General features: G+C 40.2%; 1 protein-coding gene across 3 annotated transcripts in view; it reads left to right on the forward strand.

Annotated features, from left to right (window-relative positions):
* The window catches only part of LOC122816344 (lipopolysaccharide-induced tumor necrosis factor-alpha factor homolog), a 417,476-nt gene that overhangs the window by 302,291 nt on the left and 88,073 nt on the right, over positions 1–27,112 (forward strand). For 2 of the 3 annotated variants that reach the window (XM_044089073.1, XM_044089072.1), the window contains exon 3: positions 24,682–24,838. The exons of the other annotated variant lie outside the window; for it this stretch is intronic. In XM_044089073.1, the coding sequence (XP_043945008.1) occupies positions 24,682–24,838 (157 nt within the window). The remainder of the gene's footprint in view (positions 1–24,681; positions 24,839–27,112) is intronic. 3 annotated transcript variants of the gene reach the window in all.

Below are 27,112 nucleotides of genomic sequence, written 5' to 3' on the forward strand. Positions count from 1 at the left end.
TTAACACTGTAGACATGTGATGATCAAAGGCTAGATTACTATCTATGTGTGTCCCTAAGTCCCTGACTACTGGGTCAATTTTAAGGGGTGTGTTGTCAATATTGATAGTTAGCATGGATGGATGACTTCCCAAAGGATACTATTATGCATTTCTTGGCATTTAGTTTTAGTCCATGGCTCTGACACCAGTTGTTTGTCTGTGTCAGCCCCTCCTGGAGAACATTTGTGTCAGTGTAAGATTCAGTGACAGCTCCTAATTCGCAATCATCTGCAAATGTAGTCAGCCAGAGACCACTGACATTGGCCTTGACTTCTGAGAAATAAATGCTAAAAAGTAGCAGTCCAAGGACTGATCCCTGTGGGACTCCACTTGTGATTGGCGTCAGAAGTAAAAGAACTTGTAGATGAGAGAGGCAAATCACGTGTCATACTGTGAATGTGGAAGAAAACATTTTTTTTATTAAATAAGTGTTTGAAATTCAGTAATAATCTCTCCATGATCTCCTGAATTGTCACTGCCAATGGCAGTCAGCCGGAAGGGTGACATATATGCACATGCGTGTGTGTGTGTGTGTGTGTGTGTGTGTGTGTGTGTGTGTGTGTGTGTGTGTGTGTGTGTGTGTGTGTGTGTGTGTGTGTGTGTGTGTGTGTGTGTGTGTGTGTGTGTTTGTATATGTGTTTTTGTGTGAGTGATACAGATTGTGCAGAGTAATTTGCAGTGTATGGCAGCAGTGAGCTGAAGTACATTACTGTAGTCATTATTTGTTCATGTAGTCAATCTGACATCTGATCTATATACAATAACTAAATTTGCTGAGACTAGTGCATATGAAATCAGTCTGTAAATGAATCCTTCTCATTGTTGCTGCCATTTAATCACAGTTATTAAAGTTATTGATCTGGCTTGGCAAGGTTAGTGTGCATTTGAGTAAAAGCTGAAATACATTACTGTGACTATTATTATTTCTGCTTGACCATAATTGGATATCTGAGGTGTATACAGGTAATAAAGTGGCTATGAGTGTGCAGTTAGGTAGTGTATGACTGAAAGTGACTGACCCTTGCTATAGTTTAAATCATAGTTAAGCAGCCAATCTGGCTCGGAAATCCTAGTGTATATTTAAGCAAAATAAGGTTAAGGTTATTTGGTCAGTCAGACAACTGAGGAATATAAAGTGGCTAAAATGAATGCATACAGAAGCAGTCCATAGATGAAAGTGGCTGACCTGCAGCTGCTATTTGATCAGTTATACAGTCATTGATCTGCCATTCTGAATAATATAGCTCCACTGCATTCCAGCTAGCCCACATAGTCATTCAACGGTCATCACAGGTGTTGTCCCTTTTACCAGTCCTTCCCTTACACCCAGATATTTCCCTGAATTGACAAATGTCAAAATGTTTTGTCATCTTCTCTTTTCATTTTCATGCAAAAGTGTAAGTACAAAAAAACAAATCATTTCAGCCAAAGAGCTGTGGGTATTAGAGATTATTATAACTGCAAAAGTAAATTTCTTTAAACCATCATCAGAGTATGTTTCACAAGAGAAATGGCAGCTAATGCAGCCTTTCTTCACAAGTGCTAATTCCGCATCCGTTTGAAGGCTACCACTAACCCTTCGGTCTGTACATTTACCAAACTCTACAAGTTAATCCCGAAAACCAGATGATATTGCTGTTACAACACAGGTCTAAGACATGCTCTCTGGAGTCCTCTTAAATCCCAGAAGTATAGTTTATTTTACCTCTCTTGTTAAAAATACTGTCTCAAGTGCTTCATTGATGGATTAACATTATTCTGAGAAAGATCTAGTAGTATGTTTATTTAAAAGTTAATAATATGCTCTGAAAAAATTTGTGTCAGCCTTAGCTTGAGAATAGGCCTTTCCTGAATAGAGACAATCTGATGCCCAAGCACTCATTAGTGACTAAATTCATTGGGGAGACTTCCTATAGCTCTGAAAGTCATTTTATCTATACAGAATCACTATCCCACACAAGATATGCGATGCCCAATAATGCAAGTCTTAACGATTTCAAAATTCAAGTGCGGTTCCAGTGATAAAGACAATGAATACTAAAACTTCTTTTGACATAGTTAAAGTACTTTTATAGGAAGGATTAACAATGTACTCCACATGTTAAGGGGACTGTAATCCCTCACTGATGTATCTTAAAGTAGAGGGAATATTCTGGGGATTGCATACTCTCAAAAAGTATATATATAGTATTTCTCCCATTTGCACTTAAAGCCTGACCATTTTGATGGTCATAATTTTGAACTTTGAACTTTAATCAGCACCCAAGAATCACTGGATGCTTTTGACTGTTTGGGAGACGTACCTTGGTTGTGCTGTGAATCGGCGGTTAATAGACTGGAAGGAAATATGCAGCTTTTACCCGTTGACCTATTACGTTTTCTATGTTCCAAACCACAGACATGAACCATTGCAATTTTTTTTTTATCATGTGCTTGAAACATGCTAACACATTTATATTTATTATATGCTTATAACGGTGGTGGTGCTGCGGTAGCATTGTCATCTCACAGTAAGACATTGTCCTGTTCGATTCTCAGCTAGAGCGCCTTCTGTGTCGAGACATGCATGAATAGGCGTACCTTCGTTGAAGGTTGAGCATCAGGGCCGGCAACTCGGCAAGTAAAAATCTACTGCCAATCATTAGCGGAGTTCTGCTGTGGCAACCCCTAACCGGGAAAAGCCGAAAGACACAACAACAACAAGCCTAAGCCATCTGTGCAATACCCCCCACTTTATGCACTCTTTCCCTTCAGCATGAGCAATATCGGGCGATATCGGTCTATTTTGAAAAAGTGAACTGCAGTGATATTGCTGTACTTCAAGTCCTTATATAGGAAAGCACTGAAAATGACAACACAATTTAATGTTATTCTCTAAAATAGTATTCTAAGATGGAAAAAGCAAAGTTTATTATTTAAAAGAGCTGTAAGTAAATATTTCCTGCTACAGAAAGATGATGCAGTGCAAAAGAAAACTACAAAGACATGAGAACTACAAAGTTAAGATGCCTTTCAAACATTTTCATAAAACATTGTCACTAAGAAAGGGTTCCTATTGGAAAAGGCATACAAACATTGTTATTAAAGGAGAAAATGTTTAAAATGAAAAAATGTCTTGAGATCCCTGGTCTGCCTCTGGTCATCAGCTGCAATACACATAATACAAGCTTTCACTGGAAGAAGTTTGTAATAATGCTGAATAACTATTCTACATGCTTAATCATTTCTAGACATAATAAATAAAGTTTTACTCATCACAGGAGAACTAGTATGTGACACAGCAGGACAACATTTGCAAGCTAAAAGATATTATATATGGCCTTTCTCTGTCTAGAGAGACAATGAAGTTTGCATCATAGAATCAGTTGATGGTTAAAGTACAATGCCTGCTGTGACTGTAAAGTCCGATTTTTGACTGGCAGGCTCTGTTACAATTTATACAGGTGCAGCTGACACCTGGCTGTGTACGTGCCAAAACTGTCCTTTGCCGTCTACACTCTCATGTCTTCTCCCGCAGCTCCTGTCTTTTTTTTTCGCTCATCTGGCTGCCTGTCTTGACAAGACAGTCTCCAAGTAATGTGATGTATCCATGGCTTCCCAGCCTGTTGGACTGATATCACCTGCCTTCATGTCATGGTTGCAGACATCTTTGCTGCACAGAATGGGCCCTCCTGTTGGCCTGTAGCCAGAGGCAAGCTCGCCATACAGATCTTTAGGGATTTGACCATCCTGCATACAGCTTACTTGACCAAGCTAGCACTAATGCCTTTAGGGGAGCAGAGTAAACATACTTAATATGCCTGCCTGCTCTAGGATATTCTTATTTGGAATGCAGTCCTGTCAGGTAATGCCTAGGATCATTCTGAGGCAGCATAGGTGAAACCCATTGAGTCTGCATTCTTGGCAAAATTACAGGATCCATCTTTCACTACCACAGAGCAGCGTGCAGAGGACACATGCTTGTCACAACTTCATCTTAGTGTTGATGGTCAGTTTTGAATTATGCCAGGCCCTTGCTTTTAAGCATGCCATTGCTGTTGCTGCCTTACCAATCCGGGTGTTCAGCTTGACATCCAAGGAGAGATTGCTGGTGGAGCCCAGGTAAGCGAAATCCTTCACCACCTTGAGAGTGTGATCACAGATGAAGATGCGGGGGGGGTGCTGACATCTTGTCCCGTGATGTTGGTCTTCTTGAGGTGGATTGTGAGGCCAAAATCTCTGCATCCCCCTGTGAAGGAACTTATGAGGTGTTGTAGTGCTTCCTCAGTGTGAGCAGTCAGGGCAGCATCATCTGCAAACAGCATCTCTCTGATCAATACTGTCTGCACTTTGGTTTTTGCTCGAAGGCATGCAAGGTTGAAGAGATTACCAATGCTTCTGGTGTAGATGTATACACCATCTTTGGACTCATTTAAGACAGGGGACAGTAGCAGAGAGAAAAACATGCCAAAGAGTGTTGGAGCATGTACACACCCTTGCTTCACTCTGTTCCCAATTGGAAATGGGTCTGATGAGGAGCCATCATATTGTACAATGCCTTGCATGTCCTCCTGAAAAGATTTAATCAACTTCAGGAGTTTAGGGGGACATCCAATCCTCTGTAGCAGGGTGAAGAGGCCTTTCCTGCTATCCAAGTCAAATGCCTTAGTTAGATTAATGAAGGTGATGTACAATGGTTTGCTTTTCTTGCAAAACTTTTCTTGCAGCTGCCTTCGTGAGAAGATCATGTCAGTCGTGGACCTTCCTGCTCTAAAACCACAATGCACCTCAGGATAAACATGTTCTGTGAGGGATTTAGGTTCATAGGTTGCTACTAGGCTATCAGCCCTAGGGCCTATACAAGCCTAGCTATAACAATTCCCTGGCCATTTCTTCCCACACTATTTACTTCCCTGGACCCCTGTCTAGTAGGGTGACTGATGTGATCCCCGGGGTGAATTTCCTTTCTCCCATCCAATCGTCAAGGTTCCTTTTGAAGAGGGCCACAGAGGCACTCTGCTTGACATGTATGGGCAATCTATTCCAGAGTCTGGGGAGTCTCTGGGTCAGGAACCTATCCCTCCAGCATGTTTTGTTTATTGTGATGACAAGGTTTAGATCCCTGGAGCAGGTGGCTCTGAGGGATTGGGATTTCTTTAAGTGTAGCATGTCCAACAGCTCTGGGTTTGACGTGGCCTTGTATGTTAAGCAGAGATCGCCTCTGAGTAGACGATATGCGACAGAGTATAGCTGGAGTTGTTTAAGGTGGTCAGCATAGGGCATCTGCTTTAGGCCTGTGATTCTTTTAGTGAGGTATTTCTGTGGCCTTTCCAGTTGTTGCAGATGTCTTGAGAGGTACATACCAAACGGGGCATTGTATTCTATAATGGGTCTAATGAGGGATGAGTACAGTGGGACAATGACCTCCTTTTTTTTCTGGATGAAAAGACCTTAGTGATGAGGTGTGCCACATAGAAGGATTTCCTGACTGTCATGGCGATGTGGTTATTGAAGGTGAGACCACTGTTCACCTGTGTCCCTAAGTCTCTTATCACACTTTCGGTGTTTAGTGTACTGACACCTATATGGTAATTCATGGGTACATGTTTTTTCCCAAAGGGGATAACTATACATTTCTTGACATTGAGCATGAGCCCATGGCTCTGGCATCAAACATCTGTTTCTGTAAGGCCCTTTTGTAGAGTATCCACATCATTTGGGGATTCAATAATGGCTCACAGTTTGCAGTCATCTGCGAACTTTGTTAGCCAGAGTCCCTTAGTGTTGGCCTCTACTTCAGAGAAGTAGATGCCAAACAAGAGCAGTCCCAGGACTGAACCCTGAGGTACTCCACTTGTCACTTGTCTGGAGCTGGATTTGGAGTCGGCTACTTTTACAGTGTGGGTTCTCTCAGTAAGCCAGTTGGCAACCCATTGGGTGACGTAGGAATTAATGCCCAGCTTAGTAAGTTTATCTATGATTCCAGAGTGGGGGATGGTGTCAAAGGCCTTGGCAAGGTCTAGATAGGCTGTGTAAACCACCTTACCCTTGTCCATGGCTCTGGAGACTGATTCAAAGAAGTCAATCAGGTTCAGAAGACAAGATCGGCCCTTCACGAACACAAACCGGGTAGAGTCCAGTGTTTGAAGGTTGCCAATGTCTTTGTTTATAAGTTCCATGATAATACGCTCCATGGCCTTGCAGATAAAGCTCATCAGACTGATGGGATGGTAGTTTCTGGAATCCAAGGTGGATCCCCCCTTGTGGAGTGGGATAACTGTAGCTAATGTGGATAATTTCAGCCTGTAAAGAACTACGTGGCTGAAGGCCTTCCCAACAACTCTGAGGAGAGATATCCCATGGTAGTTGCTGCAGTCAATTTGTTCTCCTTTGTTCTTGTACAATGTAATGATGTTAGCATCATGCATATCCTGGGCCACTGTTCCTTCCTGCCAACACAGTAACAGGAGCTCATGCAGGTGGTCAAGAAGAGCACACTTCTTGCCAACCTTGATGGCCTCTGGGGAATGCCATCCTTTCTTGGAGCTTTACCGCAGGCAAGGGAGTTATTGGCTTCACTAAGCTCCTCTACAAAGGGTGGATTGTCAAGCTCTTCCATAACAGGAAGGGGAGTTATGTTTTCAACTGCTGTGTCAATGACAATAGTCTCCTTTAAGTAGAGCTCCAGGTAATGCTCTGCCCATCTCTCCATCTGTTTGCCTCGGTCTGAAATGACTTCACCTGAGGTGGACTTTAGGGGTGTAATCTTGGCTTTACTGAGGCTGAAGGCTTTCTTTATGCCCTCATACATGGCATGAGTGTCGCCACAGTCAGCAGCAGGTTGGATGCTGTGACAGGTTCAGCCAGTAGTCATTGGCACATTGTCGAATCATCTGCTGGGCTTTGTTTCTGGCCTTTCTAAGTGCAGTTAGAGTTGCCTCTGAAGGCACCCTCTTGTAGTTGAGCAGTGCTGCTTGCTTGGCTGTGAGTGCTGTTTGATCTCAATGATTCCTGCTTCAAAGCAATCTGGATTCTTCCTCTCTCTTTTGCCAAAGATATCCATGGCAGAGTTGTAGGTGATGTCACAGATGTGGTTCCACCTCGATTCTACACTGCTTTGTGGGCAGTCCTTGAGGGCCTCTACAACACTATCAGCAAAGCGCTCATGCAGGTCTGGCATTGATGAGCTGGCAGTGTTGATATGAGGTCATGCTTTCTGCTTCGAGTGGTGGATTAATTTGGGCTGGAGATGCACCTTGCTGCCAACCAAGGAATGGTTGGTGTCACAGTGAGCACTATGGTAGCTGCGGGTGACAAGGATACAGTTCAGCAAGCATTTTCTAGTGATGACAAGATCCAACTGATGCCAGTGATGAGACCTCAGATGTCTCAAGGATACTCTGTGGTTAGGGTTGGTGGCAAAGAATGTGTTGGTCACACAAAGGTTGTGGTAAGAACGTAACTCAAGCAATATCTGCCCATTTTCATTCAGCTTGCCAACACCAAACTGTCCAGTGCTGCTGGGCCAGGAATCATGATCAGCTCCAACTCTGGCGTTGAAGTCTGCAAACACAAACGGGTGTTCTGTGGTAGCTATCCCTCTGATACTGGTCTCAAACTCCATGTAAAACTCATCTTTTGTCTCAGCTGAGGAGCAGAGTATGGGAGCATATATGCTCAGGATGGTCAACGGGCCTGAAGATGTTAAGAAGCAGAAAGAGAGGATTCGAACCATGCCTTTTGATGGTGGTTCAATGGAGGACAGCAGGGAATTTCTTACTGCAAAACCAACACCATGCAGTTGCTACTCCTCTGGTTCCTTCCCCTGCCAGAAGAATGTAGTCCTGTTCTCTGAGGCTACCTTTTGCTGGAAGTCTTGTCTCCTGCAAAGCAGCAATATCAGTGTGGAGCCTCTTGAGTTCAAGGTTGAGGATGGTCGTTTTCCTGGTATTGTCAACCTGGTGAAGATCATCAGAGAGGCCGGGGCATAGTGCCCTGACATTCCAAATTGCCAGTTACAATAGGGGTAGTTTACTTTTCTTTTTTCATTTCCTGGTATACATTTTTGCAGAGTCTGCTCTTCGTTATTTAACTTAGGCTGTCCAGCTTGAGGTGAGTGATAGCTGGACAGTGGGACTTTGAAGGTCCCTCCCACCATCGGAGACAGCCCACAGCATCCAAGTTTACACCAATCACTCTGGACTTATAACTCGTAACTGTTGCCTCCCATGTTATTTCTGACACTGTGAGCAGTAGCACTGAAGGGGCTTCTCCAGGACACAAAAGCCTGGCTGTTGTATATGGAAATCTAGAGATGTCCAGTCAACAGGATCCCCCTCTCGGCCTCCCTGATATGATCCAAAGGAATGCAGAGCAATACGTTTGGTGTCAACTTAGCTGCAGGAGCTGCTGGAAGGAAGTCAAAAATGACAACCTGCCACCTAATAGCACTGCAATAAACAGTCATTTTGAGCCAAAAAAATCTGTAATGTGAAAAAGACATATTCAACAGTAACAAAGATAAAAGATGTGCCCTCACAGGTGTAATATATAAGGTGGAAGCCACTAGTCAGAAAATGTGAATTTACTGATATTAATAAAAAGCTTGAAGCCCAAATAATGCAGTCTTATCAGTGGAGGCCAAGGGGAAAATCACGAAATGAACAAGATATCAACTTAGACAGGCTGCTAAACTTGGACAGGTCCACTGATATTTAAGAAATCAAAGGAAAAATACAGAGGGATGAAAATAAAACTAATGTTGAAAACATGGAAGTCATGAAAAATAAATAAAGTGAAGGAAAGGATTATTAAAGAAAAATGTATAAAGACATCAGAAAGTAGAAAGGGCACAAACACAGTGCAGGTGCTATGATGCATGGTGCTCTCATAAGGGCAGCATCTGAAACTGAATAAGATATGTGCAAAGTGTGCTGAAACAAAAACCACAAACCATAACACAAAAACTACAGCAACAGTCAGTGAGACAAAACTGGAAGACATATGTAAAAGTTGTGTCATAGGCCAAGGATAAAAACAGATAGTGTAGAAAAATTACGGAGACAGCAACATGAAAGTCCACACCTCAAACAAGGACGGGAGAGAAAACGCAAAATAAAGGCAAGAGACAGCTGCTGATAGATGCATGGGATTAGTGGACATAATGTCAAAGGAATGTTATAATAATCTATTTATTAAACAGAAAATATTTATTAAATTATGACATATGACATATGCAATCATACATTTATATTAATGAAAAGAAACCATACTGACATAACTTTAATTGCAAATGTCATACATCACTTATAATCTATCCAGTTATTGTCGGTCAAACATTACATCATCATCATCATCATCAGCCCCCTATTTCCCAATTTTCTGCATGGGGTCAGGGTATCATGTTAACTGTCACCAACTCTCTCGATTCAGTGCCACTCTTCTGCCTTCTTCAACACTCATGCCTGACTGTCGCAGATCTTCTTTCACACAATCCATCCACCTCTTTGCTGGGCATCCTCGCTTCCTCTCACCTTCTTCCTGCCTGTCTCAAATCTTCCTCTTCAGACTGTCTTCTGCTTTTCTGCGCATGTGCCCAAACCACCATAATCTGTTCTCTTTGATCTTTTCTGCAACTGGAGGTTCTTTGAATTCTGCTCTTATGTCCTCATTTCTTCATCTGTCCCACAGTGTGCACCCTACCGCCCTTCTCAGGCACTTCATTTCAGTCAAACATTACATAGCTCATTGAAATACTGCCTTCTTTTAAACCTCATTCCTCCTCTCCATATATTGTTCCCACAATTCCCATTTTTTCCTATGTAATTTGTTCCTACGATTTTCTAAATATCCAAATTCCAGTTGTTTTGTCTCTGTTACTGTATTCACTAATTCTAGTAAAGTTGGTTTAGATTTTGATTTCCATTTTCTAGTAAATGATTTTTTTAGCTGCCACCATAATTAGACTCAGCAAGGCCTTACTATATTGAGGCAATTCCGATTTTGTATTGTGTCTTTTGGCTTTTCCCGGTTAGGGGTCGCCACAGTGGAACTCCGATCCACTAATGATTGGTAGTGGATTTTTACGTACTGGGTTACCAGCCCTGATGCACAACCTTCAACGAAGGCATGCCCCATTCACGTATGCCTCTTCCTTAGTTGCACAATTTGCTCACTCAGTATTGCTGACAGAGCAGTCTGCAAGGAATCTTTAAAGTCTGGCAACTTATTACACTCCAAGAGTTAACATCTTTCTTCCCCATCACACCTCCAGCATTTGATGTATACCTGAGGAAAAATTCTTTGCAGTCTACTTGGGGTATAAAAATACCTATGTAAACACTTCCAAACTAAGATCCTAAATCTTCTAGACTTTGTTGCATATCCCCCATTGTTTCTTTGTGAATTGATATTGCAATATTTCATATGCTCTACTAATTATTCATTTTTTAATGGCAGCTCCTGTTCTAGATTCTACTAAAAACTCTGTCAGTGCTGGTCTTTCACTTAGGAACTCCCTATTTATTTCTCTTTGCCTATACTCTGTAAAGAATGTTATAATAATCTAAAGCAAAAAGCAGAGCTGAAAGGTCTTAAACCAAAAGTGAATATAAATAAGGAAATCCATTTTCATATCTCTTCTCAATGTTTTTCAAAGCAAATAAAACAACATAGCATGCATCCACAGTAGTTTCATTTTATTACTGCTAATCAGAATGTTTTGCTAATCTTGGTTTCACTTTGGGAGAACTATATACCCTTCTAGCACTGTGAGTACATGGGCACATCACCTGTCACAGTAACTAATTCACACAACAATGCATCCTCTACCTTTGAACTAGTCATCCAGATTGTCAGCAAATAACATCTTCTGAAAAGCTAACCACACTACAGATGATGGGTTGCTTCAGTTTTAGATATCTGGAAATTAGACCAGTGTTTCCCATTTGTCACTTGTCTTCAGCAGACTAAACACTGTCACTGTTGCACATGCTCTCTCTCTCTCTCTCTCTCTCTCTCTCTCTCTCTCTCTCTCTCTCTCTCACACACACACACACACACACACACACACACACACACAGTGACCCTGAAACTGTATAAGGCACATCTGCAGAAACCTAACAAAATACCTGATTTTCTTTCAACTTGAATATGGCCAAGATACTCTATCATTTAAAACCTTCTGTCAGAAGAAAAATTCAAACGAGTAACATCTGCCCCAGATTACACAGCATGTTGGCCAAGATGATCTCCTCTGGTCAACTTGTTTACTGACATCAACTTTTATACTGCAAGCAAATCAACTTTCTGTTATATTTCTGACCATTGACAGTTGGCTATGGAAAACATATAGGATAAACATGTTTATCACAAATCACCTCAAACCAACAGTTAGTACAGAATGTTCAGGAAGTACAGAATGTTCAGTTCAACAATGGTAGCTCAAATTTTCCAGGACACACAGCCTGCTTCAGTAAATTAACTCTTACTCGGCCGTGCATCCTTATCCCAGGCTTCACCAAGCTATAACCAAATCTCTTTATTCTGAAATGCAGAAAACAGTTATTATTCAGGTTCATAAGCAATGCTGCATTTTGTTCACAGATGAGGCCCATCTTTGATAGGCATATCCCAACAAAAAACATGTTCACTTTGCAAGAAGAGGAAAAAGACAAATAACAGTATGTTTTAAAACTTTTTCTCTTAACATTTCCCCCCTGAAAACACTTTTATTTGTCTTTTATTTCAGCAATATATGGTAAAAACTAAGTTTTTCTTTGCATACATTACTTCATTGGCAAGACAAACTTTTAAACTTCAAGAAAAACATTTGCAAAAGTCACATTTCAATGTATTCACTTTCACCAGTCTGTTGCAATTGCTGGTACATCGTCTTCGTAACAGCAGTATCAACCAGTCTTTGTAGAAGACCTCTGATACAGGGTATACAACAACAACCACATGCCACCACGATAGCCACAGCGACTCCAATGGACACCAGGAAACTGCTGATGAGATGACTCCATTTTCCAAACCATGCTTGTAGAAAGTCTGTAAAGGGATTATTTACCCCAGAGTTCTCTGCCAATTCTTCAGATAACATTTCCAAACCTTTCAAAGCTCGAGTGATACTTCCATCAGGCGCAGTGTTGTTTGGAATATATGTACAACAGAAAGTCCCAAACATCCTGCAAACTCCTCCTTCTTTGGCCAGGAGCATATCCAACGCAATTCGATTCTGCCATGCCACCTGCAAAGTGGCCTCCAGTTGTTCAGCAATTCCTTTTAATGCATCTTTGGTATAGTTCACAAAACACTGCTGGTTATAGTAAATGTAGTTGATCCAGTCCACATTCTTATTAGGTTGAATCCAGACAAAGATGGATCTGAAACCAGCTGCTATTTGGTTTATTGCTTTGTATTCATCAGGTACGCCTCTTGGTATGCCAATGCTATCAATGTAGACACCTTTATCGAAGGATTGCTTCGGTGCCTCTCTTTTTCTCCTACTCAACCACTTCGGCTTTATTTCAGGTTCTCTTACGAAACTGCTTGCTGGAACTGGGAAAATGTAGAATGGCAGAATTAACTTTAGGGAATCGTAAGCCTTGATCTGAGTTTGTTGTCTCCACATAACCACCATACGTCTACTAAACTATGAGTTTGGTTCACCAGAAATGGATTCTCATTGCCATTCACAGTAACATTGCAATAGTTCTGTCCCATATTGCCATAATTCTTCCCTGTGCCATCTTCTGGAAATGCACATATACGAACCTGGATAGGAAATCGCTGCAGGCGGTTTCTCAACTTTGCTTATGACTAAAAAATGCTGAGTTTCATTTTTGCATTTATCTTCAGTTTTGTTGAAGAATAATTTTAACAGACACATTAGGTTACCTTCATCTTGCATCAATGGGACTGTCGCTAGTTGCTGTTTACCTTCAGCACAAGAAATACAGTTCTCACGATGTGCTTCTCGGGCGCTATATCTAACCCAAGATAACCATTCATTATGGTGTACAAATCCCATCTCGAGTAACAATTGTTCTTCTTCTGTGAAGGCAAAATCTGCTTTACTTGTCGCATTCTTAAGGCTTTGTACTTTAAGTTGGAGGGTCCCCAAAGGATCAGTTCTAGTTGGAAGGGACACTCCAATTCCATAAACTCCTGAATCACTTTCTTGTGGTGACACAATGGTTATAGTAATTACTTTGGTACCTTGGAAATGTGCAATTTTTATTCTTTGTTGCCTGCTTTTATCTTTCTCTGGTATCACTGCACCACTTGTTTCCCATCCATTCACATCTGTTGACCACCAAACATTTGACCAGGACGTACAGTCTCTATTGCACAAGTATTTTGCACGAGTCAAGAAATTATTATTGTTCCATTTAGAACAGTCCAAAATTCCTTCACAAAGTTTCACCTTAAACACAGTAGTAACACCTGTTTGTGCTTGCAGCACCACCATTCCTTTTTCTCTCACAACTGTTCCTTCTCGTATGGATATATTTACTTTCGCCACCAAAATCATCATCATGTAACAGTTCAAGTACCAGTTGAACGTGGCCATCCTCCCTAAGGACTACCTCATGCTGTTGGTTTCTTCACTGAGTTTGAGATGAACTAACCCCTATTGGGCTAATCCCCCTTTGTAGCCAGACTTTGCGCTCAGAGGTCCGGTGGAGTTTGACCAATATGAATGGCAGAAGGAAAAGTCTTGAGTTTTTTACAGTGGGTGATATGAATCCATGAAGTCCTCTCAGCAATCTTTACAGCCGTAGGTGTCAAGATAAATACTTGGTATGGGCCTTCCCACCTGGGGGATGACCAATTCTTTCTCTTCACAATTCGGATCCACACCCAGTCCCCGGGTGCCACGCTTAACAAGGTTTCATTTCTGGAATCTGCAAAGGAGTCATTGGTTACAAGAGTTTTGACATTTAGCAGATTCTTCATATAATCTGCTAGATCCTCACCCCCCCTCACGTTCAGCTGGCAACAATCCTTGCCACTGCAGGACGTAATATGGTCTCCCAAACAAAAGTTCAAATGGTGTAAGTCATTTGTAGGAAGGTGAGATTCGCATATACAGGAGTGCCAAGGGAAGGCACGCAGTCCATGATCTATGTGTTTCTGCCATCAGTTTGCAGAGCTTACTCTTCAAGACACCATTGTGTCTTTCCACCAGTCCAGCTGATTGGGGATGGTAAGCACAATGATATTTAAGATCAATTTGAAACACTTGACCCAACTTCTGAACAATCTGGTTAACAAAATGAGACCCATTATCACTGTAAATGCGTCTTGGTAAACCAAATCGGGGAATTATTTCTGTAGTCAAAAGTTTTGTTACTGTTTGTGCATTCAGATGCTTCACTGGAAAAGCTTCTACCCATTTAGAAAAAGCATCAATAATGACTAAACAGAACCTTTTTCCCTCTGAGGGTGTCAATTCAATAAAGTCCATACAGAGTGTGTGGAATGGATACGGAGGGGTAGGGAATGCCTGCTGAGACTTTTTAACTCCCCCCTGAGCATGATACTTTGCACATAATAAACAAGATAAACAGAATTGCTTTGCATAAGTTGAAAACCCCTTACACCAAAACACCTTAGACACTATTTGAATCATCGTCTGTACTCCTACATGGGCAGGTCCATGGCTAACCAATGCCGCATACCTAAAAAGGTTTGAGGGTAATACCATTTTGCCATCTGATGCCCTATACAACCCATCCCGTTGAGTAATACCATATTTTACCCAGCAACATTTTTCCTTCTTTGTCGTCAATGTTTGCATTACTTTTAGTGTCTCTAAGTCTAAGAGGTGTCCGGGCTCTAAATCATTGTCATGTAAAAGCAAATCATTTTCTTGAGCTGCCTTTTTTGCAGCCATATCAGCAAGTGCATTTCCCCTGGAGACAGGATCTTTTCTATTGGTATGTGTGGAACATTTACATATCGCTATCTGAAGTGGTAGTTGCACTGCATCTAACAACTGTAAAATTAAATCTCTGTGATTTATTGGTTTGCCTGTCACAGTAACCATTCCCCTATTCTTCCATTGTTGAGCGAAAACATGCACAGTGGAGAAAGCATATTGACTATCTGTATAAATTGTCACTTTTTTACCCTCCCCTAAGGTACAAGCTCGAGTCAAAGCCACCAACTCAGCTGTTTGTGCAGAATAAATGTTTGATAATCTTTTTGCCTCCAAAACTTCAGTTTCTGTGGTGACTGCATACCCTACTAGTGTTTTTCCTACAGTGTCCTTCTTTGCTGATCCGTCTACAAACAAAACAAAATCAGAATCTATCAATGGAATATCCATTAAATCTGGTCGGGGAAGTACTTTGTCATGAATACTCTCTAAACAAACGTGTGGAGTACCTTCTTCTGGAGTCGGCAAAAGTGTCGCCGGATTAAGAGTAGTACATCTTTCTATGGTCATATGAGGCTGTGTCAACAGCACTGTCATACATGACAAATGTCGACTAGGAGATAAAAAGGTTATCTTATCTTGCAAAAGTATAGTAGCTACTGAATGTGGAACCCACAATTGTAATGGGTGAAACAAAACTAATGATGCTGAGGCTTGTACTGCCATGGTGGCTGCCACTACAGCTTGAACACAATGCGGCAATGCCCTTGCAACAGGATCTAATCTGGAGGAGTAGAAAGCTATCGGTCTCTGTTTATCCCCATGTACTTGTACCAGAACCGAAGTCATATATCCTCCCTTACAATCAACCATTTGTACAAACGGCTTAGAATAGTTCGGAAAACCCAAAACAGAGGATCCTGCTATCAATTGCTTAATTCTAATAAATGCCTGTATTGCCTCATTTGTCCACTGTATATTATTTTTACCTGCCATGGGAGTGTCAAAGATCAGTGCAGTCAATGGCCCTACTTCCTCAGCATAGTTAGGGATCCAACGTCTATAAAAATTAGTCACACCTAAAAAGGACATCATCTCCCGCTTAGTCGTAGGCATAGGTGCCTCAAGAATTGCTTGTTTTCTTTTGTTCTCCAATTGTCTACCTGCCTGCGAGATTAAATAACCCAAGTACTTTACTTGTGCTTTCCACAATTGTAGCTTTTCTTTATTTACTTTATGTCCTTGCTCAGCTAAAAAACTAAGAAGGGCAAGGGTATCCTTTTATAACCTTCCTGCGTGGGTGAGGCCAACAAAATATCATCTACATACAACAGAACCTGGCTTCCCTATGGGGGAACACACTGAGCTAAATTCGCAACCATTTCTTGTGCGAATATTGTCGGACTCTCACAATAACCCTGTGTCAATCTGGTGTAGGTGTATCTTTTACCTTGATAAGTGAATGCAAACCAAAATCTACTCTCCTTATGTAGTGGTATGGAGAAAAAAGCATTGCTTATATCTATGACAGAAAAATATCTGTGCTGAGGTAGTAAATCATTAAGTAATGCATAGGGGTCAGGGACCACTGGTGCCCTTGGGATCACAGCTGAATTAACTGCTTGTAAATCCTGAACCAACCTCCATGACCCATCCGGTTTCTTTACAGGAAACAACGGAGTATTGCAGGGCAAATCTGTGCATCCTACATGTTTTAGCTGCTCAATAACTGGCTTAATTCCTTCCTCTGCTTGTTTACTTAGCGGGTATTGGTGCTTGCAAGGTCTAAAACCTGACTTTGGAGTTATACAAACTTCACCTGCTGTTTTCATCAGTCCTACATCCCTTTTACCTTTTGACCATAAATCTACAGGTAAGGCACTTAACGCACTATCCTCCTCTTGAGTTAGGAGGATTTGTCATACCATTTCTGTTTTGTCATCCCTGAGGTGCACACTTGGTTGTGCCCAAGTCACCAATTTATCTTTGTACCTGGATCTGTTGATCCTTCAACTGACTTTCAGACATTGTGTCCCAATTCGTTACCTTTTTTGCCAAATCTACCCAATGTGTCCCCACCGCTTTAGTAACTGAAATATGTGGGCTATAACCTGAGCGATATAAAGAGCTCATTTCTTTGGTCAAAGTACAGGTCACTACTGTATTACCTTGCGTATCCCAAAACATATCATTCAAAATTATCCTTGCACGTTTGTGCTTAAATAATTCTTTTTCAAATTCTTTATCCGGACCAGGGGCCTTTCTGTAGAACATTGTACAATGTAAGTGCGCCGCAACCTGTGGTGACCCGCTCCTAGATTTACTTAAAGCTAGATTGATCAAATCTGTATCAACCCTCCCCGACCCATTTGAAATCAAGTCCTGGCTATACCAGTAAAACAAGTCTTGTACTCCCTGTACCACCAAGCCATCCGCTAACCTTTTCGCCTCAATGCCTTTAGGTGTGGGAATTGCCGCTATTCCAAACAAATGCATCAAATCTCTTCCCAGCAAATTAACTGGACAAACTTTCGATATAATTACCCTACACCTAACAGTTTGATTTGTTTGCGGATCTGTCAACAATAGAGGATGAGACAGTGATTCCTTATAGATTTTCCTGCTTGCCGCTTTCACAAGGACAAACTCGTCCGTTTCGCAGTTCGGGGGCAGAACTGCTGGACCCAAAAGTGTACGCGATGCACCTGAATCACATAAAAACTCCACTTTCTGTCCCTCAACCAAAAACTCTATCATGGGTTTTTGATCTAGATGCATAGCAATACCCAAATTTGCCAGGTTTATGACTTCACAGTCACAATCCCGCCCTTCCTTCTGAGTGTTCTGACATTCATCGCAGAGAGTGTCTGCCTCATCATCATCACAATCATTCTCACTTTCTTCTTCTCTACAATAATCACAATAATGAATTTGGCACCTTCCTTTACTATCATATAGTCATGCAGAGCCCTTGTTCATAAGCTGTGGGGGGGTTGCCACTCTTTACAGTCGGCAGTGAAGTGCCCACATCTACCGCACTTAAAACATTCTCCACGTTTTAACCTCCCCTCATATTCCTCTGAATGTCCACCCGGTTTATTTAACGTGTCCCATTTCGGGCCCCCACGGTTTTTTACTCCACCACGGTGCCCTTGCCCCCTTTGGTCCTGTACCAAGAATATACCACCATCATCCCCTACTGCTAACACTTGTACTTTCTTTTTCTTTTTTAAATTGAAATGTCTCTCAGCATGCCGTGCATATCCAAACAAAGGTTGCAGTCTACATGTTCTATGATCTACCATATGCTTAGTTATAAAACTACTTATTGGAGCCCTACAACCCCTAAGAAAAGCATTTTTCAATTGCTGTTCATACGGACTATCATTGGTCTGATCCTGCGGAATCATCATTCCACAATGGTTATTGAACACTTCTGTCAATCTTACAGTATAGTGATCTACAGATTCATCATCATTTTGAATGCACTGATTTATTACTGTCCAATCTGCTCTTGGACGCCACTTATCAGAAATTCTCTTTAACAGATCAGTGACTCGCGTGTCTAACACCCCAGAATTATGCTTTAATGTAGTGCCGTCATCTGCCCTACATGCCCAAGTACCACAAACTAAGTGTCAATCTGGGCCCAGGATTTGTCGCACTACTTGTTCTACTTCTAAACCATTTAGATGATAACTTAAATGCATACCAACTATGTCCTCAGAAAACTTTTGAAAATTAACCTTGGGATGAGAAATACCATCCGTAGCTCGTTTTATATCCTCTCTAGCCCAGGGACGATAAACTAAAATAGTTGGCTCTTGTCCAACATCCCCTGCTTGTGGGTTTGCAACTTGTATTAAGGGAAGAGCTTCTGAGTAGTCAGAAAGTTTAATGGCCCAACGTCCTTGCCCTGCTAGTCCTGATCTTAACTGCATAGGTTGGTCTACCTGTTGCAAAGCAACCTTGGGTACTACGGGAATTTGCAGGTAAATTTGAGGGGTCACAACGTTTCCTTGAGCAGCCAATAACCCACCCTGCTGTACAGATCCCACATCTTCAGACTGATATTGAGGAGGTTCCGCCGGTACGGCAGCAGCAATTTCCCCATACGGTGGGGCAGTTGCCTGCCTTTGTACCGCACAAACTGTATGCTCATCCTCCTTATCTAAAAATAAAGCTACTTTTCCACTTAGCACCAGTGATCCCTTTTGATTTATTTTTTCTTTTTCCTGGCACTGTTTTTCTTTTGTAGCTCATCTATTTGCTTCTTCTAACCATTTTTGTGCTTGGGGAAATCCCAATTGTCTTTGCTTTTTAGTTCTAGTTCCCGCATCTTTTTTCAAATCTCTAACCAATTTTGCACAGGCATTCTTATTCAGGGTACCATCAAAATCATATTTTAACTTCCATTTTTTCAAAAATTTAACATTATTTTTGTTTAAATCTTTAATATACTTAGCATCAACATTTAAACAGGCATCCCTCTCACACTTGTAGCAACTCAAACCCATGTTTCACCTAGATTTCTTATTTTAGGACTGTATCAAAGTTATTTTACAGGGCTTATTATAAAATGGGGCTATCTTAACGGGTGATCCTAAAAAAAGAATCTTAACAAGTAATCCTACCCACCCTTAACTAAAAATAAAACCCTTGTCGACAAGGTTAAATTAAATTAAAAGAAAATGTATTTTTCATCCTACCCGAACCAGATGAGACTCCGTTTCCCATTTTGGTTCAGAAACCATCCTTCAGATAGGGATCAGAGAGCGGCCGGCCTCCTTTCAATGACAAATCAGTCAGAGGGCTTTCAGTCGAGGGAATCTTAAGATGAGAAACCCTCACCTGCACAGGTTTTTCGGTCTCTCTGTCGGTCTGATCCGTATCTTCGTAGAGGTTTCCGGTCTGAAGGACCAAAATGTCAGAAGAAAAATTCAAACGAGTCACATCTGCCTCAGGTGATGAAAAACTTCTTTATTAGCAGCTAACCAGATTACACAGCATGTTGGCCAAGATGATCTCCTCTGGTCAACTTGTTTACTGACATCAACTTTTATACTGCAAGCAAAACAACTTTTTGTTACATTTCTGACCGTTGACAGTTGGCTATGGAAAACATATAGGATAAACATGTTTATCACAAATCACCTCAAACCAACAGTTAGTACAGAATGTTCAAGAAGTACAGAATGTTCAGTTCAACAATGGTAGCTCAAATTTTCCAGGACACACAGCCTGCTTCAGTAAATTAACTCTTACTCGGCCATGCGTCCTTATCCCAGGCTTCACCAAGCTATAACCAAATCTCTTTATTCTGAAATGCAGAAAACAGTTATTATTCAGGTTCATAAGCAATGCTGCATTTTGTTCACAGATGAGGCCCATCTTTGATAGGCATATCCCAACAAATAACATGTTCACTTTGCAAGAAGAGGAAAAAGACAAACAACAGTATGTTTTAAAACTTTTTCTCTTAACACCTTCCAAAGAAGACTCCAAAGTTCATTGTGAAGGGAGAGAAATTGAAAGCAGGTAATCAATGCTGCCTCCTTGGTTTAATGATATTTAACATCTGATGCAGTGTGATAGTGCTTTCTTTATGGAACTGTTTTGTACATCTTCACCAACCATGATGATATCAAGATATAGATTAAACCCTTCCTTTAAGACATGAATCCTGGGTGATTTACCAACATTCTCTAATTAGCCTGGGAAGCAGCCAAGAATGATGATTCTAGTAAATTCACTATGTCTTGTAGTAAGGCCAAGTACCTAATGCTGGAATTCTTCCCAAAACCGTTCCTGCAGTTCTGAAGCATCATTCCTGCAGTAATTCATTATTCATTCCTTTGAAATATCCATGGGGGTCCTGAGCCTATGTAGGCAGTGGGTATAAGGCAAACAACCAATCCCGGACAGGACATCAGTCCATTCCAGGCCACACAGACATGCATACTCATATACATATCTAAGAGCAACTTAGAAGATCACTGATTTTTAGACCTGCATATCTTTCAAATGTGAGAGGAAACCAAAGCACCCATTGGAAACTCACATGAACACAGGGAGGACATGCAGACTCTGCACAGAAGGTGCCCCAGCTGGGAATCAAACTGGAGATCCAAGTGGTGTGAATTAGCAAAGTTAATCACTGCATCAGATTCCATTTTTTCTGGTCTTTATGCTATGTGTAAATACTTGAATTGTTACTCTCAACTAAAAACAAAGTATGTATTCCCTGATCAGTCATCATATCTGGGCACAGTTGCAGAAATGAAAAAAGTACAGTAAAGCAATGGCTAAATGTTTCCGGATATGCACCCAACTGAAAAAGAACAAAAAATACAAGAAAAAAAAAGAAATAACAGTCTGACATGCACCATGCCACAACAAGATAAGTAGAAAGTGATAATTTCAAGAGGAATGGGGCATGTATGACAATTAGAGGTGTGATTTCGGAAAACACATTTCCAGTGAAAGGTGTGGGGGGTCTTGGAAAAGAATACCAGATGAAGTGATGCAGTTTTACTGAGGATAGGATGAAAAATAAAATAAAACTATGGAAAATGTAGAACTCACTACAGCAACTGGAAAGACTTCATAGTCTTTGAATCTAGTTATGGTAGTTTGTGTATTCATATTATTTCATACAAAGGTATGGATTAGTCCATGGCTTTTTACAAATGACAGGGTTCCAAAACAATGCCAAAATCTAAAGGTTAACGAAACAATGATACTGCTTAGAATTTACATTTTAGATGTAAAATAACAATTGGGTGGATCTAATAAAACTGTTGATTACCAAAATCCGAAGCACCTGAAGATTGAAGAAGGTTTTTATGTGATACATTGTTACGAAAAGGTGTATAACAAAATGGAAGCAAACACCTACAGACCAGTTAGTCAGAGCTCAGTCAGTGAGGAAATGGTGAAATAGTTTAAAAAAAAAACTGTTGAATAGCTACTGGGCAGCATATGCAGCCGGAGCGTCATTAGCAAGGATTTAAAGAAAGAACACTTGGTTGGTAAATGTAACAGATATATTTCAGTAACAATGATGTAGACAAGGAACTGCAACCAAGGTTTAAATATAATGAAGAAAGACATTTGAAATAGTTTTGTATAACTTTTTCTTAAAATATAGTTGAGTTTCTAAAAGTTCACACTGTAGTAACTTAGATATGGAATTTACTACTAAACTGGATACAAAAGGTAATAATAAAGAAATTGAAGCTATTAATGGACTTCACAAGGTTTGGTATTACAGACAGTCTTCTTTTAGTGTCTACATATTACTATGCCACTTCAACAGCGGCTCATTGTATAATAGTTTCTTGACTTCATAAGATGAAAACTCTATAAGACCAGTTTTCTCCAAATTAGCCATTGCAACTCCAGCACCTCGACTAGTGAAAAAATAATATTCAATAGAAAAAGTTTTTGCAGGTCATTAATTTTCTAAGGAGTAAAAAGCACATCCTCCTATAGAAATAAAAAAAATATATTGTATCCTGGATAGTGTTACTGCAGACAAAGTACATCTGTCAGTGAATTATTTGCAGTGAATCACAATTTGATGAACTAATTTCAATGAAATAGAAAAAAAAAGTTTTGCTAAAGTCACTCTACAGACAGAACATGTTTCAGAAGTCTGCTATACTTTAGATTTATATATGAAGAAGATGATGACATCTGACTTGGCAAGATTAGAACTGACAAATGAATGTCAGTTGAGGATGAATACAAAGGTGTGTAAATAAATGCACACTTGTGCAACATGATAAACACTGAAACCTTTATGACAGTGTTTGTTTGTGTCTTTCGGCTTTTCCCGGTTAGGGGTCCTTTATGACAGTAAAAACAGAAAATTGAGCTTGAGTTAATTAGATCAAATACATTGAAAATTGTATGTCAATTTAAGGAAACTAAAAAAAGATTTGAGGGCTACTATAATTTATATCTGATATCTCACCAGTAGAAGATGGGAAATTGGTTTACCCTTTGTAATCAGAAGATGAGGCACTATCTATAAAAACATGATCAGATCAGTTTCCTTCAAATTACCCATTTCAATTCCAAGAGCTCTAACAGTGAAAAAAATAAGCAGACACTTACAGACCAGTTCACTGTGAGCTGCGTCAGTGAGGAAATGGAGAAATTAGTTAAGCCCTAGAAAGCTAACTTTTCCTGATGGTGTATAGGGCCCATCTTCAGTTATTGATCCAAGGCTCTTGTTATTTTATTAGGGTAAAGACTGAAGGGTCACACTTATTGTTAGTTAAGTGCAAACTAAAGTGAATCAAAGCTTACTGGCTTTGGTTTCATCTGTGAAAGTGAACACAAACCATTCAGAGCTGTATTCTGTAAACATTGTACGTAACTTGTTTACTGTCAAGTGTCCTTGTATAGGTTCATAGGTAAGTACTACACTAACTGCCCTTGTAGGACATTTTAAGCCTTGCCAATTTCCCTTCCAACAACAAGAATCTAACCTTGTATCTTGTGTAAGTAAGTTAAACACTTTAACCATTGCACCACCCCCCCAACCCAACAATGTTTCTTTTTGTATACAACAAAGTTATTTAGTGATATTTTTGTTATAAGCCTGTAAGTATATGTTCTGAAGGTTGTCAAAAACATAACTGCAAATGCTGCAGGTTTGCACTAGTAGCCATATAAAGATGGTCAAAGGAAAATACATTGTTAGGAAGCAAAATATTATAGTATTAAAGAGGTAAAAACTTTGAAGTACTTTTAAAGTTAAAGTGCAGAGGGGGTCAGCACTTCTCAAAAATAACGTACTGAAAAGAACCAATGCTAGAGACTAAAACAGGGTACACAGCATAGAATTAACATGGACACTTCTTTGTACATTTTTCTTCTAGCTGCCTGTCATTCATTCACCGTAAGACAGGAGTCACTTTTGAAGAGATACCATTTAGGCACAGCCATCAGATTTTTCTGCATAGGGCCTAAATTCCTCTTCCTAGGTGGCTAGTATGAGCACTTGCAAATTCAAGGGCTTTTCTATGGTTTCTCCCTCCTACATGCAACTGCAAACGCCTGTGCCTGCATTTTCCTGGATGGTTACTGCATAACCACAGTTTGGCAGAACCAAGTGCATTTCCTCCACCTGCAGGCTAGATGTCATGCTCCTCCTGTGTCAGTCACTTCCACCCTCCTCAGCTGGGTCCTACTTTGCCCAAGCTCTTATTCAAAAACCTAGTTGTATGGGTCACAGCAGACACTTTACCTTATGCCACAGAGCTGACTTTTGGGAGCCAGCCTTATGTCACAGAGCTGACTTTTGGGGGGGGCAGGACTGTTTATTCCCAGTGAGGGATGTACATGTCTAGAGGCACCTTAATTAGTCCAAAACAGCAGGATAATCGGAAGAATGCATAGCAAAGAAGAAAATAATGCAGTATAATAACTGCATCATATCTATTAGTAGGAAAATGGGTGACCAGACTGATGAAGCAGCCCTTATTTGTTGTCACACTCTTACTGTTTTGTATTGAGCAGAAGCTGCAGTTCCTGTTTTAAGACGTTTAAGCACTGGATCTTAAATATTTCTGATGGTGTTTGTTACCTTCCCACAAGCAATCTGATCCAGTTTTGTTACATTTTGTTACATCTTTGTTATATCTAGCTGCTTTTGTAAATAATGACACAAGTATCTTAATCCTTAAAGAAATATGCATTTTTTGAACTGAGTTTACCTTTCTTCCAAAAATGATCAGTGTACTAATATTATGTTTCCTTTCAGTTGTAGTTCAGACTTTCTTAGTCCAGCCTTCAGTGAAGCTGAGTTACCAACCAGTTCATACGACCTGTCCTTCCTGCCGTCAACAGATATTAACAAAAGTTACCTACAAGACAGGAGCTTTAACTTGGCTTTCCTGTTGTGGCATCATGCTGGCTGGGTATGTCAACACATATGCAATTGTTACTGTATTACAACACTGGAAAAAAATATACAAAGTTTAAAATGAGGTGCAAAAATAAAACAAAACACATTGCCACAGTCCTGTCTAATGAATATTTGAGCATGGTTTTCATATTTCTTTCATCCATCTGATGATCTGCCTAACCATATCTCATCTATCTGTTGACCACGTAAGTGGGCTATTTCATGAACCCTTTTCCACCAAGACCCAGGCCACAACAACAAAGTAAATACAGCCTGAGATTCATATTCAAGCTGCAAGGAAGCACAACTCACACTCTACAGATTTAGTAAGATTCACAGACTTGAAAAAAAATATATGCTTATGGATAACATTAAAACAGGATTTAACTAAGCTAATTTAGACATCTGCTCAGCTGAATGTCCCAACATCCCCTCAATTAAGCAGTGCAAATACTAACACCAACACACATTTCCCTTATCACTCATTTAACAGAGACAGGCAAACATGAAGACTTATTGACGTGCGCGTGCACACACACACACACACACACACACACACACACACACACACACACACACACACACACACACACACACACACACACACACACACACACCACAAATACAACCACCCACAGAACAGCTAGTACCAGAAAACCCTGCATCCATGATCTCCCTGTCCATATCAGCCATAGTCCAAATACATAGACACACATATACATATCCTCAGAAGAGGCACAGCATTTATTCACACTAACCACTGACACACTGTGCTAGTATACACAGTCTCTCTCACACACACACACACACACACACACACACACACACACACACACACACACACACACACAAACGCACACACATACACAAATACACTTCAGTACACTGTTTACCTGGATCAGAAATATGAACAAGGTAAAGGCAAGTGCCCACATTACTCATGTGTGCTAACCCTAACCATGTCTCTCCCCCTAACCTTACACATTTACTAATGTAAACCCCTTTGCCTAACAGTACCAATATTCAGACAAATTTAGTCTCTATGTGTTGTCAGGACTAGAGTTTAATGATCAGAAAAGGAGTTTATTTGTGTTAATTTTTCAGTCATATTGGTTTTCAGTTTTTTTGTGGTTTGTTTGTGTTTTGAAGTGTTGGCATCAGTTGTTTGTGTGCTGATGTTTATGTACTTTTAACATAAATGATTATAATCTAAAACACACACACACACACACATGTATATATATATATATATATATATACATACACGCATATATATCTGTGCACATTAATAAAAATCAAAAGAACAACTCACTGACTTATTAGGAACAAAAGAATCATAGACATTGTAATCCTAAATCACACCACTGTTTTATTCATGTAGAATTCCATTAACAAAAATCCAGATACATGAAACTGATAATCCTTTTCGTCTTAAGGCGTTCTAAGACTTCTTCAGATAACAAGAATCCATTCATTCAGCCATTTTATACAAAATAAGTCACATGATCATTCTGCTCCAAAAATCTTAAAGTGACCTAGTTATAAAAAACAAGTGGTTGCCTATACATAGCAAAAAAAGGTATTGTTGCTCTGTAAAGTAAAATCAATAAAATCCAACACTTTATTTTAAAACATAAAAAAATAAATTAAACAAATGACTTTTAACATTGATGAGCTTTTTAGCTTCAAAATACTGTTTACAGATGTAACATCATTTAAACCAGGGTAGTTGTGTGCATTTAGGTGTAATTGCCACTGGAGTTCTTTCCTTTCGGAGAATAACTCCCAAATACGTCCTCTAGGGTTTGGACTCAGGTTCTCAAGAACAATAAACTAAAAGTGTGCTCTGGAAAAGTGTTGAGATGCCTAAACAAGGCATTGACTTTATTGCCTGTTCTAACAGCATAAGAGTATCCATGCATTCTTTCTGTCTTTCAGTGTCCATTCAGTTTTGCCTATGTAAGATGCAGTACAATTTTGACACAAGGCAGCATAAACTACTCCTTTTGTCAGGCTATTAAATCTACCACTAATCCTACAAGTTTGCCCATTAATAAGGCACGTGTTAGTACACAATATATCTTTACAAAAATTACATGTTCCACATCTAAATATTGCGTTGTTGTGTGTGCTGTTAGCATGTCTGTGGCTGGTTTCAAATCCATTTATCCTCAACCCCTTTTCCCATTTTAAAGTACGAAAATCCAAGCAATGCCGAAGCCAAAGTGTAATACCAATAAACTACTAACAAAAACAACAATTCAATGTATTAGGAACACTAATAAAC

Source organism: Protopterus annectens, chromosome 12.part0 (genome assembly GCF_019279795.1).
Source record: "Protopterus annectens isolate FY-2018-M chromosome 12.part0, PAN1.0, whole genome shotgun sequence".
Classification (NCBI taxonomy): domain Eukaryota; kingdom Metazoa; phylum Chordata; order Ceratodontiformes; family Protopteridae; genus Protopterus; species Protopterus annectens.